Here is a 17,096-nt window from a genome sequence, read left to right as displayed (position 1 = left end):
CCATTTGGAAGGCTTAAGCTGCTAAAGCTGTGTGATTTCACTTCTGTGGCTCTAATGTATGACTATTATTAACCTCTCCACTTATGAGTGAGTGAGTCACCCTGTCCAGTGACAGGGCTGCCACAAGTCTTCACTCAGCTGTCTGACTTCGTGAAGGAGAGATCCAACCCAGTGACGCCAATCCTGTCTCCCCCTCGAGCCAAGATCCTTCCTCTCCACGTAGAAAAGGTCTCGTCTGTGTGACCTGCTACTCAGAGCCACTCACACTTCCTGCTGCCCCAGAGTGAAAAGCGGAAAATGTTTCACCAAAATGTCTAACTCTTGAGGCAGTACATCCTGATTTCATCAATCCAGGACATGTTCATTTTGATTTGTCTTCTGTAGCTTGCACAAAAACTGTTGATCGGAGGCCAGCAGGTTGAATTAAGGTCAACGGAAATACCAGTGTTTATTTGATCTGCTGAAGTGTCCCCTTGGGTTTACACTCATGCTGACTGGACAATTTTTCAACCATTGCATTCATTAATTTGCACTCACGCATTTCCTGTGATGCCTTAAGTAGACAAAATGTGTATGACAGTAAAGTTATTAAGTGCTGTGAAAGGGTCTAAAGCTTTGCTGCTCCATTGTATCATACAGTGAGAAACATTTTTAGGTTTTGCGTGTGTGTGTGTGTGTACTTCCCTGACCCACTTTGATCGGTTTGAGTTTGCATCATTTCTCTTCACTCTGCAAATGGAAGTTTTAAATTTACATTATGGGTTGCTATATAGCACACAACAGAGCTTCAAGTGTTTTTATTGTACCAGCTTCTTAGAAGATCATAATGAAAATTGGCACTTGTCAGCAGGCTTGCTTTTCAACCTCAAAGCATATATATATAATAATAGCTTGTATTTTCACAATTATTTAACAAGAGCTCTCCTTTTGTATAACATGTCATTTTATTGGGTAGATCTGATTACAAATTTATATTTATAACAAGCCATGCAGTTGTAATTGCGCACTCTATATGATTGCAATTGCTGTGTGACGAGCTGCGGCATCAAGCAAATTATTTGGAAAGAATGGAAAGAAATGCGAACATTGTCGCATAATCAGTGAAACGTTATCTGCCCAGCTCCCTCCTTTCTCTCTCTCCTCTCTTCCTCCTTCCTGTCCTCGAATCCACAGCTCTAGCCCTCACTCTCTTGGTTAAAAACAGGCCTCAGGTCCCAAAGCACTGTGTAGGGCAGAATGTGGCACATGTACCCATCCCCAAAATAACTTGTTTTTTCACTCACTTGAAATTGAGGGGTATTGCAGCTGTTGCCCAGTACCGACACACTCACCATGGGTCATAAAAAGAACAAGTATCATGGGAATTTATATAATTCTCAGCAGTAAACAGTAAAAATAAACCGTGCGGAACGGGGTCTGCAGTCAAAACAAAACTGAGAATACCTCTGATATTAACTCAATGTTAGTGCTTTCATTATGACTGAAGCCACTGAATCATTTGTCTTGTTATTTGACATACTTGCCCTTTACTCTCACATATTTCTGTACAGTTCTGTATTAAACATGTTCTCTGCTTCAAAGCTGAATGTCCAACTTTCTCAGAATTCTCCGGCTGGCAGTTCCCGAGCTGACGGAAAGTATTTCCCTTGTTTTTTCCAAAGAAGATGTTGGGGAGCGACAACACTTTGTGTCACTTTCATCCCTCTTTCCTCCTCCCTCTTCTTCACTCTCTCCACCACTAGTCACGTTCTCCCGCTGCCGGCTTTTCCGTCCTCCGTTCTCCTACCTCGCTCTCCCTCACATCTCTTCTCACTCTCACTGAATGATCTCATTCCTCCTATCCCCGTCTTTTTCTGCCTCTGCATCTATCTTCTCGCATATGATTGAATTTCTCTGTGGAAGTTACCCGCGGGGTGTGGATGTGACAGCTCTGATTCTTGCTGGTGTCAACATGAGCTGGCTAGCCGGCGTTGCTATGTGACAGTGGGAAATTGGCTATTTCAGAATGCACAATGCAGGAAAATAACTCTCATTTCAGTGGGTTTCATGACGCATTCAAATCATTTTCATTTGATTGCAACCACTGCGAAAAACACTCAACGATAAAAAAAAATGACATTCCTTTGGTGCATTTAAACCCTAAGGCCGTCCTGTAACTTCCAACATTATAGGGGAAACTGACTTCAGATCATTTACTACAGGGCAACATACCCTATTAGGAAGTTGGTGAGTAATACAGCTCCGGGGATTCAGAGATGCTTACCCGTCCTCATTGACCTCTGTGCTCTGCTAGGACACATCTTGTTTCAGTGGTGTACACACACACACACAGTCATAAGCGTTCGCTGGAAGGCATTGCCGGGGCAGCCTGCCGTTATTCCTTGGCGTGTAGGAGTGTCTGGAGGGCTGATGAGCCTCAATGGATTTTCTCGAGTGCTGCTCTCCACTGCGAATGAGTCACACAGTATATCATGGAATGAGGGCAAAAGGAATCTTTGGGGATTATTATTCTGATTCATGCACAGCTGTGGTTTAGGCTTAACAGAATCCCTATTTGTGGTTAGAGTGATGGGCAAAAGCAGAGATGTAGTGGCACAGCTCACGAATGTGCTATGTGTAGGCTCGGTGTCTATCAGTGTGTGTTTTCCTGAGTGTAACCTGCAACATTTCCATAGTTCAGTGTGTTTTTGTTTTTTTTCACATTGTTCTCAACTGAATGGGTGAAACAAAAGCAAAGCCATTGTAAAGTGAAGAATGTTCCAGCTTTATAACAGAGAATAAAGTGGGTGGCTCACGGAGATTATATCACAGAACCTAGAAACATACATACACATAAGCTTGATGACTGGGATGTAAAGGCTTGTGGGTGCAGCCACATTCTGCAACTGTGAACCACCATTCTGAGATGAGAGGCCACTGTGTGAAAAATGCATTTCCATGTTGCGGGGGCTTATTCAGGCAGGCAGCGAGAAATGAAGATTTAGAATAGTGTGTGTTTGTGTATGCGAGTGCAAACCGCTACTGCCTGCAAGCAGGGGAATAAAGGTTAAATCGAACACTTCTGTCAGTGTCTTGCGTCCAGCTGCAAGCATTCCTCTCACCGCCCCGGATTCCTACATGGAATTGCACAATCCTGCCGTCACACCCCCTGGTAATCTAGGAAGAACAATGAATAATGAACCTCTTCCGTCCTTTGCTTTTGTAATATATTACAGAGGCAGAACTCCGCAAGACAGGAATTTGTTACCGGAGACGTCTCAAAAGCACACAGCCTTGTGCCAGCTTTTAATAAAATCTAGGGGTTAAAGATCTTTTTTTCCCCACATTTGGTACAAAAAATAATACCTTACTTTTAAATCTCAGACGTGTATATAAACACATTTTCCCTCAAGAGCAGAGCTGATTCCCATCACACCACTGAACTTAATGCCCTTTCAGTGCCTTTTTTTCCCTTTTGTGTCATAATGTGATTCATGCTCATATAATGCACTTTGTATCATGTGCAATCTGTTCAGAGGAAACTTGAAGTGGTTCACAAGTGGTGATATATTTTTTGGAAATGATTTGCAGCATTTTCTTGATAAGTCTAGAGCCTGTTTTTTTTTTTTTTTTCATCTGAATTATACCGTACTGGTGTTGATGCAAATGAATACGACTTCTCTGTAACTCTGCTGCATTGGTTGTACATCTTCCTGCTATTGTGAGAGAGGGATCCCCCCTCGGTTTCCCTTGAATGACATTTCAGGAGGAAACACATTTGTAACACTGCACGTACAGTAGCTATACTCTCCCTCCTCCCCCTCCTCCTCCACCACCACCCCCACCACCACCACCCCCTCACCCCCTTCTTCCTCCCCACCCCCCTCCCCCCATCCAATTTACCAGCATGTGATAGATTCACGGGGGTGTAGCCACACTTACATGGCTCTCACATGACTGCACTGCTTGGAAGCCAATGGGGTTTCGCTGGAGGAGTGACGTCAGGGGGCGGGCCGGTATGCTCGTGTATGTGTGTGTATGTGTATGTGTATGTATGTGTGTGTGTGTGTGTGTGTGTGTGTGTGTGTGTGTGTGTATGTGTATGTGCGCGTGTGTGTGTGTGAGGAGAAGCCCCCTCCGCCAGGCAGGCAGGCAGGCAGCACTCTCCATCTGTACAGGCGCAGTGTGTGCAGCTCGGCTCCGCACTGAATGGACTAGATTCCCAGCCACGTAAGAAGCACAGCGGCACCACGGGAGAGAGGATGTCCTGCTGAATCAAGGGATAGGCCTGGGAAAGTCGGCCGGCCGTCCCTTCCTTCCTTCCTTCCTGCCTTCCTTCCTTCCTTCCAGCAGCTTACAGCAGCAGACACACAAGACTGACGACACTTTTTCTTCCATTGGACTAGACCAAGCGAAAGAGAGAGGACGTCGACTCCCGTACACAAAGAGCTACATCAGTTTTTTTTTCTCCGGATGGGGTTTTCTCCTTATGTGGTAGATGACAGTCGCCGTGCATGGATATGATCCTGGGGAACAAGGCCGTGCACTGACCTGGTACTAGTTAGCAAAGGAAGCTAACTAGTCAGCTTTGCACCTGCTAGCCATCATTTGTCTGTCGATATCGGCTGAATTCAGCAGCTATAATAAGCTTGCAAAACTTGCTTTATATATTTTTGCTTTCTGTAGTTTTTTTTCTGTGCCTGCAAGCTGTATCCAAGTAATTGTTTCCGTTTTATGAAACGTGCCATACCATTAAACCGGCGAGATAAGCTAGCAAACAAGCTGCGGGTATAGCTCTTCATTCATTGTAAAAAGCTGACTTTTGTAGTCTTTGTTGCAGTTTTATCGTCGCTGCTCGCACTGCTAAGGTTCATGAAATTGCAGCAAAAAGGTTTTCTGTCGACTCGGGTCAGTAATTATTCAATTTTAGCCTGGCCTTATCTCTTGAATGGAAAACAAAGGGGGCAAATGAACAGTTAAACTCTGCAAGAAAAAAAATCAAAGACCCCTTCTTGTCTTATGAAAAACAACGAGCCTCTAGCTTTGCCTGTTGATAGTCTGCAGCAAGTTGGAGTTAAATCATTACTTTGTTTTTTTTTTTAATTTCATACGAGGTTAATTTAAGTATTGGACGATTTGTGATATTGCACTGAGTCTGCAACAAAGTGGTGCCCTAAGTGAGAGGAGGAGGAGTAGAAGAACAAGGAGGAGGAAGGCCCCCGATTTTGTGGAGCTATTACACCATTCCTCATGAACATACAGAGGTCAAATCCAATTAACATTTCACGTTATGGGAGATCGCGGCACAAATCGCACGATTTCGAAGAATTGTCTTGCTTAAGGACTACAGAGTCTCATCAGAGTTTCAGTCCCAACCTCGGGTCCCCCAGCCCGCCGGAGACCCCGGACTCCTCGCACTGTATCTCCCGCATCGGGGACTACCTTTTGTTGGAGCCACTGGAGGGAGACCACGTTTTTAGAGCCGCCCACCTGCACAGCGGGGAAGAGCTCGTATGTAAGGTTAGTAGGCAATATGGTAGACGTATCCTACCTCTGTGTTCCCAAAATAGCATATATAAACCCCTACCTTTTTGGGCAGCCTTTAAATGAGGGTAAGCTGTGGAAAAGTGTTCCTCACCTTTTGCATTCGTTGCAACATGCATGCTTAAAGAATATAAAGAGTTAAATTCAATGCATATTTCCCCAAGTGTACTGAACATATTATACAGATAAAACACCAGTGTGTTAGTGTCTTTGGGCTGGCTATTGCAAGTCCACCCCCCCTCTTCAACTTTTTAATAATTGCTTGAATTGTAAATAGAGAGCTGGCAGAGGAGACTAATGGAAAAAGTGAATGGGGTGGGCTGCGTGGTTTGGATTGCATGATGTAACGTTGACAAAGGAGTGAGTAACCACGCACACACTGCTCTCAGTGCTATTCTCGCTTACCCTGGCTTTTTTCTCTCTCATAGTGTAATGCTATAGCAGTATTATTTCACCCGTGGTTTAATATTTGGTGCATAGGCACGGTCGTGTTGCAACGTTTGCATCAAATATAAGTGGGATGAGTAATGTTTCAGGTCAGTTGCATTGAGAGAGAGAGAGAGAGAGAGAGAGAGAGAGAGAGAGAGAAAATACACACAGGGGCAAGGGAACTTTACAAGTTCAGCTAGCTGCTGTGACATTGGCTCCAGCATTGACCCCTCTCATCATAAAAATTAAACCACTGTTCCCTTAAGATCGATGACAACCCCACGGCCTTTCCTCACCACCTTTTATAGTCCATGTTGTGTATTACTGGTTATAAGGGCAGCAGGGTAGTCCCTGAGGTACATTCCAGCTTTAAGCAGGCTTAAGTGGTTTGATGAATTGAGATGATGGTTACATGCACCGTTGGACTCATAAGGCACAGCATATCCAATAACCCGTACCTTTTGACTTGAGATAATGTTCCGTCATGGCAGTAACTAATTAATGGCTTTTGGCACAGCATGTGAGCTAACTGCTGTTTGACCTCATCTGCTTTGGGCCTTTTTCAATACACCACCAATCAATCCCCACTTCTAGGATTGATCATTCCTGCCAAGCTGGAAGCCTAGGTCACAACTTCAGATCTCTAGAGCTGTGGGGTGTATTTGTATTGACTGCGAGCAGAGAGGAGCCCTCTCACCTGAACTCGTTGTACTGAAAGTCAATTGGGGGGTTACTATGGAAACAAAAGAGACACTGCAACCCCGAGCTGCAGTACAATACCGTTCACTAACATGATGCTTTCACTCCCCCCTCGGTGCAACCTCGCTCCGTCTGCCAAAAGAGTAAACACAAGTTTGGTGACACAAGAATGTGGTCAATTGCTCACATTGGGCTTAATTAAAGGATAATTTGAAGCTCCTTCAGTTGGATTTAATTGTGTGTCTCCACAGTGGGAAACGGAAAAATCTGAGTCTTTGGCACATGTTTCACCCTAAGATCCTGACAGCAAAACAACCTAATGAGATAGTTGCAGTCATAAGTCATCCTAGATAAGAAAAATAGCTAATTGGCTGCAACTTAGACTAGAAATATACAGTAAATGTTTCCCTTTCTTATGATTGCAGGTTTTTGACATTGGTCGATACCAGGAATCACTGGCAGCCTACTTTGCCCTGGGCCAGCACCAGCATATTAACCAAATCCTGGAGATATTGCTTGGGGAGACGCGAGCCTATGTGTTCTTCGAGAGAAGTTATGGCGACATGCACTCATTTGTCCGCACGTGCAAGAAGTTGCGGGAGGACGAAGCTGCCAGACTCTTCTATCAGATAGCCTCGGCTGTGGCACATTGCCACGACAACGGACTGGTCCTCCGTGACCTCAAACTGAGGAAGTTTGTCTTCAAGAATGAGGACAGGTGAGTTCTGGAGAAACCATAGTCTGTTGAACCTTGACTGTCGCTGTGCATTTTGGCTTTTTTTTTTTCTCTGTTTCGTCCGTGCGTGTTGTTTGTGATATTACAACCGTGTCAGTAATATCTATGTCATGTCTTAGCTTACACTGAGGATTGTGTAAACTGAGACAATACGGGACTGACATGCCTCTCCCAGATGTTATGCAGAGTACAGGAAACATAAGCTCTTTGTGTCTACCCCAGCTTTTTGCATGCACAAGGTTTAGTACTGGGCACATGATACTTATATACGTACTGTGTATATATAATGTAGAATCATACTGGGGGGGTTGGTGGGAGAGGGTGGGGTCATGACAACTAGATGTAATCATTGCACATATTTCAGCCCAGGACTGCCATTGAACTGAAAAGCAGGGACAGAGAAGTTACCAGGATTTGCTTTTGCATGACAGATGATCGATTAAGCCAAGCCTTTGCTACTGCTGCACTTCTGTAGTGATCAGCAGGAGAAAGCCTTATGTTCACACTTGTAGCACACAGTGCTGACCCCTGGTGGCATTATTTGAAAACTGCACTCATAAAAAAAATCCAGGCGTCTGTTGCCACAGCAACCTAAGAGCACCATTTTTATTAATGAACAATTTTTTTTCTTTCTTTTAGTAGATGTCGATTCAGACTGAGTATGTTTTATTGCCTTTATTCCTTATGGTCATTGCTGACAGTAAAGTCAATACTAGCTCTATGTTGCCCAGGGAAACCTCTCCAGCTAGTTCTTATCTAGCACTTCATGGCAGAGGCACAGGCTGCACCTCGGTGCCCTCTATCCGAGTGCATGACGTCATTCTTTGGCGCTAACTGTGGAAAAGGGAAGTTGAGCTGACTCACATATTGAGCACGGGTCCAATGACCTTGAATGTCTCACCAGACTGCTCATGGGCCGGGATGCCGATTTTCCCCCCTCTCATTAAATGATTGATGTTGGGTGAATTTTAAGAGTGATGGTGCAGGACAGTATTGGGTCACATTTACTATATTGCCTGTCAAGAATCCTTTCACCTCTTCAGTCCTCGCTCAGTGGGCACGAGCATACAAAGACAAGAAGATGAAGTTGCTTTAGAGACCTACACACAGATTTGGCTTGAACCCAAGAGTGTGACAAAGGGCTATGGTGAACACATAGAGACGGAAAAGGAAAAAGATGAGACGTAAAATGATACCTGAGCATGCTTCCACAGCATGTGTTGAATTCCTGACCTGATTTTGTCATACTGCTGTTAGCCTTTGACCAAACAGCAGCCTGTTTAAATAGCACCGGTCAAAGGTTAGCCTCGAAGGGAATCCAACACAGCAGAGCTACTTGAACAGGCCCTGTTGATCTCTTCACTACTGCACCAAGCTCATGAGACATTTTAGGATCACCACACATTTTAAATCCCCTTTAGCTTAAATAAAGAAATAAGTGCTACTGTATTAAAAAAAAAATGGGTTAAGTCTTTTGTTGTATTTCAAAGCCCTCTGAACTATAATTGCAGGTTTGCACATGTCCTCCGAATGAGCTGTTATCCAGCCAGTAACGTGCTGTATTTAAATAAGCACATTACTCTTTATCTTACAGAGGAACAATTAGCATTTAGCTCAACAGAACAATAGAGTTCTCCTCATTTGAAAATGTGAAAACTCTACAGCATTTTAATGCAAAAGACTACTGACAATGAACTCGTGAGTGCGGTGTTTGCACGTGTCAGAGATGGCAAAAAATACATCATACACTTGAATCTGTCTAGAGCCAGCGCTTCTCGGTTTCCTTTTTCCTAGTGGCTCCCAGCAGATACCATCAGACACTCTGGCTCTTTGTCTCGTGGACCTCACACGCAGATGGCAGCGTTTGCACAGCCTCTCTTAACCATGCACGTGGAAAATGTTCTTTCCTGAGCCTCTCGGAATTCTTTACAACCTGAACAACCAGCCATTATTATTATCATAGTTGGTATTGTGGGGTTTAGAGAAGAGTGCAAATAGATGCTATTTTGTGGCGAAAGAGCAGAGGAAAATTTGCCTTGTCTGGTCTTTGATTCTCAGAGCGAAACAGTTCAATGCGTGAAACTTAAGACGATCAGTCACCCGTAATTGTGTTCCTTTTGAATTGTGGGGAGGCCTTTTTGGAAAGCCTATTTGTACGTCCATGCTTTTGGCTGGGCTTTTATCTAAGTGAAAGGAAATGTCAAACTTAAGCCCAGAGCATTATGTGCTCTACTTCCTCTGATATCCAAAAGCGATGGATCTAAAACACTTAAGATGTCCATCAGAGCAAATTACCCCACTTGAGTGTCTTTTTGTGCTTTATTATTCAGTTGTCTCAAATTTGATTTTAGTACTCCAGAAATAACAGATACATTTTTGCTAGCTGTCATCCAAAGATTGAAACAGCGATAGTAATGATCATGTAACAACATTCACATTATCAGATGATTCAGTGTCCATGATTTGTAAAGCAGTATCATGTTCAATGTATTCTTGTCTCCCCGTCTTGTCTCTACAGAAGCCTTGTGAAGCTGGAGAGCCTTGAGGACACATATATCCTGGATGGTCATGATGACTCCCTGTCAGACAAACATGGCTGCCCAGCCTATGTCAGTCCTGAGATCCTCAATGCCAACGGCAGCTATTCGGGGAAGGCAGCTGACGTCTGGAGTCTGGGCGTCATGCTGTATACCATCCTCGTGGGGCGCTACCCTTTCCATGACGTTGAGCCTGGCTCTTTGTTCAGCAAAATCCGCAGGGGCCACTTCAACATCCCTGAGACGCTCACACCCAAGGCCAAGTGCCTGATCCGCTCCATTCTCCGCCGGGAGCCCGCAGAGCGCCTCACCTCTCGGGAGATCCTGGAGCATCCCTGGTTTGCCTCATCCGGGGCTCTAGGGGGCGCTGCGGTACACGGTAGAGGAGAAAGAGAGCAGGAGCAGATGGTGCCTGAGGTGAACATGGAAGAGGAGCTGGAACAGTTCTTCAGCTGAGCAAACACCAAGCACAAACGGACGACTCCGCCACGGTCGGCTCGCCACGCTCACAGCAGAGCCAAAAACAGTAGTTTAGAGATTAATAGGTGAACATTTGTCACTCATAATAAAGGTGTTTCCATCCTGTTTCCTTTTCCACCATTTCATGGAAAACCTTGAGCCTGGCATGACAAATGGCATCTATACCGTCACCTGGTGTTGCACCTCCCATTCGGGGACGTTGCCACCAGACATGCAAGTTGCAAACAATGTAGCAAATGTTCTTTTGGATCTGTTTGGTTTGATGTGGTGCTCATAACAGTAGACACATTCACCGTTTTTGACACTATGGGAAGCATGAAGGGACATATGAACACAGGAAACCAAGGAGAACAATTCAAGATGAACTTACAAACTGCAACGCCACACCTTTTTCTTACAGATTGTGTTTTTTTTTTTTTCGTCATAGCTTTAGGTGGTACCAATTTAAAGCCACAGATCCAGGGTCAGAAATCACAACCCCATGTTCTATTGTTAAACTTAATACAAGGTGGTTATCCCTGACCTGGGACCATTGAGTAAGAAATGGAGAAGCATAGGCTTTTTCACATCATCATAATCAACATATTTGACCTCGTCTTTGTTTCATGGTTAAGTTTTGTTTTTGTCATCTCACATTTATCTCAAATTTTACATTATAAAAATTCTGACGTAGTCACTTAACTCCTTGACGGCCTTGTTTTCATTAACTTATTTGTTTCTGCCTCCTCAGTCTCTTAAGCCTTTACCACACTTTCATTTTTCAGTAACATTACTTATATGAAAAGTCTTTTTTTTTTTTGTTTTTAAGCTATTCCAGTCTTTTGTTACTGCTGCTTTAATATCACTCCCTAAACCTCATTCTTAAAACAGTTTTCTTGGTAAGCCTACAAACATGGCATCGTGCACTTGATGTGTTAGGTGAATGGATGATTCCACCTCTTAAAAATTAGCTTCCTCTTATTTAAATTCATTCTTCGGTTTTAGGAACGAGGACGCAACATTTATTTAAATTGTAACAGCTATCTATATATATATATATATATATATATTATATTATATAAATAAATATAAATATATATATTTAAAACTACATTGCAGGGTTTTTCTTTATTCAGAGATTCCTTTTTCATGTATGATGTAGGCAATATCTTGACACAGGACAGGCGCAAAGAGGGAAATGTCTGTCTGAAGTTTTAGAATAAACACAATATCTTCTGTGCCAGTATTCCTGTGCCCGACAGCCCATGCCACCCGGTCTCCCTCATTTCTTTTTAAAAAAAACTTGATACGAGATATTCAGTGATAGTATTGCTATGACATGCTCACTCCAGGACCTCATGTTAGTTTTCTACTGCCTGCGTAGGTTCTGTGAAACGATCATGCTCAGAATGGGTACCAGTGGACATGTTTTGTCGTATCTCAATGTTACTTGAATTTGTGTTTTTATCTAGTCATTGGCATGTGCCCCATGAATGCTATAGCCTGCCTAGCAGGGGGGTGGGGGAGGGGTGGGAGTGAGGGGGGTGGGCGGGGTGCTTGTTTTTTAAGAAAAGTTAAAAACATGAAAATTCTCAATTTGCTACTTTCTGAGTTGCTTTTCAATAAAAAAAAATAAAAAAAAACAACTATTGCTTTTATTGTTTTTGTAGACAGAGCTACCTTTTATTTAAGTTGGTGCTGATTTGGTGCTAATGTTTAGTCCTTTTGTTTCATGGAGGGGGGTGGTGCATGGTGGGATATCTGCCTCAGATGTTCTGATTGTATCGTAACAGATTCTGGTGTTTTGTCCAAATTTATTCAGTAAATAAATTGTGAACTGCTGTTTGACTTTGATTTTCTTTTCCATACACTTAAACAGCACACAGATAAAAGCCACCTGTCAATATGTAGCATTATGCCTCATCATGCTCTTAAAAGATATTTATCACCTTATCAATAAGATAATCTTTTCCACCATACCTAATAAGAACCTCGCATGATCTAAAGTAAAAGATGGCCACTGACATCTCAATGGTAGGATCCAGAAAATGTCTTCTGATGGCTTATCAAAGGACTCCTTTTCTGCCATATTTTAGAAGTCTATTCATCCGTGACTCATCAGTGATTCCAGCTCTGTGATGTAGGGATCTCGCCGTCCATTTTATACAGCCATGTATGAAAAAAATAATTATTTTTCACTCTCAGACTGTGTGCCCGAACAAAAGCACTTCCCAGTTTATCACGAGATTGCAATCACCAACAGAACTTGAATAGATTCCAAATGAGCAACGAGAAAAAAAAAAAAGCTTTTGCTCCATATGAACTGCTCTGTCAGCCCCTCTTCATCTAAGTGATTGCACACATGAGGCACAAGGAAAAGCTCTCTTGTCAAATAATTTTCCTGGTGGCACTCTCATGAGAGGCCCTTTAAATACAGTTTTTTCTTTTTCTTTTGGGTTGTATTGTAGTTCTCTGAGGCTAGCTGACCTCCTCTCGCTCTGCTGACCTCACCCTGTCTTTGAGTCCCTCTGAGGAAGAAAATCACTTCAGATTGCATTTGTCCATACAAAGCTGGGACATGTGTGTTGGTGAGCCTCCATCTGTGCACACGTGTGTCTCTGTGTGTGTGTGTGTATGTGTGTGTGTGTGTGTGTGCCCACAGCTCTTCCACCTGTCATGTTCATGCAGGGTAATCCTGATTAAGGCTATATCTATCAGACAAGGCAGACGGATGTTGTAATAGCCCAAATGCTCACTATCTCTCTTTCAAATAAAGGATAAGAACGTCCTTTGGCACAGAGTGATATCTCATTTGTGTGGCAGAAGATAAGAGGTTATTGATCACAGAAAATTATTTACTGTGACAAGGTTTTTAGGCCATATTTTTTGGCAGCTACACTAAAAAAAAAGGTTCCTAGTTTCTTTGTTATCCAAATTGAAATTGATGGATCACTGCGGTGCTGCGTATTCAGATTTTTGTCAGCATTTTTTTTGGACAGGATATAACCGAAAATGGTTCTAATATAGATGAAGGATGCAAGAACATCAACAGAGAGCTTAGTGGGTCATGACCCTCATAAAATGGAGTTACTGTACTGAATGCTAGCCTGACCTCTAGTGGCAACAGCAGTGGAAGTAACAGTGGTTAAAAAATATTCCATTAAAAGTAATTAATCCTTCAGGCACATAGATTAATATTATTCAAGTGGAAATAGGGATCAGCTCCTCCCCATGCAAACTAAATGAGAGAAGTAATGATGCATTTAGATTAAGAGAAAATAAAATATTCATTAAAAGGACGAGAGGTTAAATTCTATAAAATATGGTCACCTTTTATAAATTACTTTAACCAAAGATGAAGCAGAAATATTAATAAATATGATTACCAATGTCTTTACGACTAATTGCACATTTACTCTTGTTAATTCCTCTTGATTACAGGAACAGAATACAGGCAGACCCTCCGATTTAATAATTGACAAAGGTTACAGACACCCACACCTTTTAATTACTTCACTTTTTACTTCTCATTTTATTTAGTATTATTATTTACTTTGCCGTTTTTTTTTCTGTTGGTGTGGCTTAAAATTCTCTCTGTATATTCTATGACACATATTGTTTATTATATATTTATCATTTTACATTTTAAATTTGTGTGCATCTCACGTAGAGAGTTGTGTTTCCCAAATTCCAGTTGTTAAAAATGCAATAAAAACAGTGTTAGACCTTCATTTAAAATTGTATTAAAGAAAAATACAGAATTAGAAAAAAAACATTCCTGATTATGCAAAATGGCCTCATTCAGTATTATATTATCATATTTATTATTGGATTATTATTACAGATGCATTAAGTGTCAATGTCTTATGAGACACCCTTTTTGGAGGACGACTTTTGGGTTTCCAGGTTGTGGTTGGTGTTATTCTTTAATTTATCATGAAGACCTCAAAATTGATAATTTAATCTCTGATCTGCAGACTTTATTATTACTGAGAACTATTTATTAAAAACTTATGGACATTTATAATTATAGATGACTTACAAACTTTTGCTAATGGCCTATTAGAAGGTAAGGGATACTTGACTCTTTGGTAAAGACTTTATTAATGACTCAACAGCCTGATATATTTTTCACAACCTGGAAACCCAGCTGTTGATATTATTAATGGCTTGTAACTGATCTATAAAGTACTTTTTAACTATTAACAAAGCTATTTGTTACAGTTTATAAACCCTTTATAAAGAGTGACTGAAAATGGTATCAAACTGTTGAAGGCATTTAAATGTTGTAATCGGTGGAGATGCAACACACTGTAACTTCTCAGCTAAAACTATAATAATACAAAATATTTTATAAGTTAATCACATGTTTTGTTTGTGAAATGTTAATCAAACAGACAACACTGTAATATTTGCATAACTGTATGTACACTTTTATATTCTAAGGCTGCAATTGTAGACTTGCATTTGAATTTCTATAATGTGCAATTAGGACTTGGAGTAATTAGAGAGCTTCTGCTGCGTACACAATGTGGCAGTGACAGCTTCACAGTGTAAACAACACTCCCTCGGCAAACAGTATAAGTGTTTCTATTTCAATAGAATCTGACTGCGTATATAAATTTAGAAAATTCTAGTTTTCATGTCATTACTGGTTGCAAGATAGAGATTTAAAGGCTGGTGCAAGCCAAGATCAGAACTGCAGACAGCCACATTTCCTCCCCTGCTTGTTTGTATTGCCTGTTGACAGGAATGATTCATCTCATGTTTACACTATTCATTCAGTACTGTGCATTTCCACAATCTGTCAAGCTGACGGTGAAAGCTGTTGACATTCACAAACCGTCTCAAGACTTAGAAAACACACTAAAAACATCTCAGACTCTGGTTCTGTTTGAGCTAAATAATTGATGTGTGTTTGCAGCTTATTGTAACACCAGGAGGACAGAGCCTTCGCTATTAAGTTAGGGGAAAACTATTTGAGTCATGTATTTATTTTTCCTTTTTTTTTCTGCTTATCTAATGTCCTCACCAAGACAAACTAACGTACAGTCTGGAGGTGCGCCATTAAGACAAAATGGAATATTAACTTTGGCGACAAACACATTTTTTTGTCTCAACTTTACAATTCAAAGAAGTTATGGTGCCGTGCTGCTTCCAAAACATGTGCAGTTTTGCAATCCAATTTGTGGAGCTTAATATGAGTATGAGATAATAGATTTAGTGAGGAAGTACTGTGGGCTATTTGTCTGATGAATGGGAGTTAATAAGTGTTGTCTGTATTGTATTACTAGAGAAGATAGATAGATCAAACAGTCTAATGGCTGACTATTGGGAAAGAAAGCAACATTTTAGGATATACCCTTATATGTTTGAAGAAGTGTGTTGAAAAAGCAGACAGCCTTTCTTGCGTAGTTAACAAACTGAGAGAAGTTTTAAAGAGAACTATCCCCTTGTCCCTTAATATCTATTCTTAAGTGTATGTTTCCTGGGCTACACCCAAACCAATATGGGAATTAACCCAGTGATGTCATTATGTTTTTTCATAAACAAGGGGAAGGAGGAATAGCCTTTTCACACCAAATTATGTATGTTTCTGTTATGTAATGACCTTGGCAGTCTGTCAAAGCACAGAACCAAAGAATGATGTCTTACTGTATAGCATTTACTTCTCACTAACTCCTCAGCTCTTAAGCAGGAATATAAGTATTCTGCATTTCAATTAACTCAGCCTGAGATCAGTTTCGATTTTATGCAACTCAGGGGAACATTGCTGTCTCAGAGCACTGAAAGTTTTTCTGTGTTCCACCAAGCTGCTCCAATTAAGGTTAATGGCATGGTTGTGTAACGATCCTGCTACAACAAGGCCCTTTTCAAACACCGCTGCTATTGTGTTAGGGCTTTGGCAGAATACAGGCGTCCCCCAATGGAGCCAGTAGGCTATAAAGGTGCTTCAGTGAGCCAGTCCCCAGGCGCAGCACGGTGCACATGGGTACCCTTGGGTGTTCTGGCAGAGTTTTGTGGCAGGGCACCAAAGAAAACACACAGACAACAGATGGCCTCTGTTGTCTTCCATCCAGCCATGAGGCTTCTGCTGGCTGGCTCTGGGTTACAAAACCCAGTGAGCAACAGAGATGAAGAGAAGCCTGGGATTCAGTCAGGTGGATATGTGAGTCATGTGAACTAGAACATGATGTATGGCTTTATTCTTGCATGAAAAACGTGAGTTTTAATCTAGAATTCTATAGTATAAACACATTTTCTTTAATGGTGGATGTTTAAATAAAAATACAGGCCTATTCCAAATCATGCATCCCATAAAAACCCAGTAGAGTATCAAATAGCTCTCTACAGTGCACATACAGTCAAAGAAAGATCTGTCTATCTTGAGTGTTGGAAAAAAAAAAAAGATTAAAGATAATTGCTTTCAACACTAGATGGCGCTAAGCAACAGAGTTTTTGGGTAGAAGTTGTTAACAGCAGACTTAGACTTTTTTCCCATAGGACAGAATTTGCCTCTGTGTTTGGGGCTCTTTCATCCATGTGCTGATGGCGAGTGTGATAATTTGCATGCCATAAACATCACTGAGAACTGCTAGGATTCAAATCCCAGCTCTTTTTTTTTTTCTGCATTACATAATCTGTTGCTTACAAGCTTAACCTCCTTGTCTATGAAAACATATTCCAAACTAGACGAACATGAATTGATCAGT

General features: G+C 41.6%; 1 protein-coding gene across 1 annotated transcript; it reads left to right on the top strand.

The window, feature by feature from the left end:
* The first annotated feature begins 4,078 nt into the window (after nt 1-4,078).
* Nucleotides 4,079-11,085, top strand: trib2 (tribbles pseudokinase 2). Its single transcript, XM_042391136.1, has 3 exons — nt 4,079-5,499; nt 7,077-7,369; nt 9,906-11,085. The coding sequence occupies exons 1-3, from the start codon at nt 5,230-5,232 to the stop codon at nt 10,378-10,380; spliced, it is 1,038 nt and encodes a 345-aa protein (XP_042247070.1). The 5' UTR covers nt 4,079-5,229; the 3' UTR covers nt 10,381-11,085.
* Nucleotides 11,086-17,096: the final 6,011 nt, after the last annotated feature.

Source organism: Thunnus maccoyii, chromosome 17 (genome assembly GCF_910596095.1).
Source record: "Thunnus maccoyii chromosome 17, fThuMac1.1, whole genome shotgun sequence".
NCBI lineage: Eukaryota > Metazoa > Chordata > Actinopteri > Scombriformes > Scombridae > Thunnus > Thunnus maccoyii.
This window is presented reverse-complemented; position numbering and strand designations above follow the sequence as displayed.

Coding starts and splice junctions, on each gene's coding strand:
- trib2 (XM_042391136.1), top strand. CDS start 5,230: ATGAACATACAGAGGTCAAATCCAATTAACATTTCACGTTATGGGAGA. Junction 5,500..7,076: donor GGGAAGAGCTCGTATGTAAG/GTTAGTAGGCAA, acceptor TTATGATTGCAG/GTTTTTGACATTGGTCGATA. Junction 7,370..9,905: donor GTCTTCAAGAATGAGGACAG/GTGAGTTCTGGA, acceptor TTGTCTCTACAG/AAGCCTTGTGAAGCTGGAGA.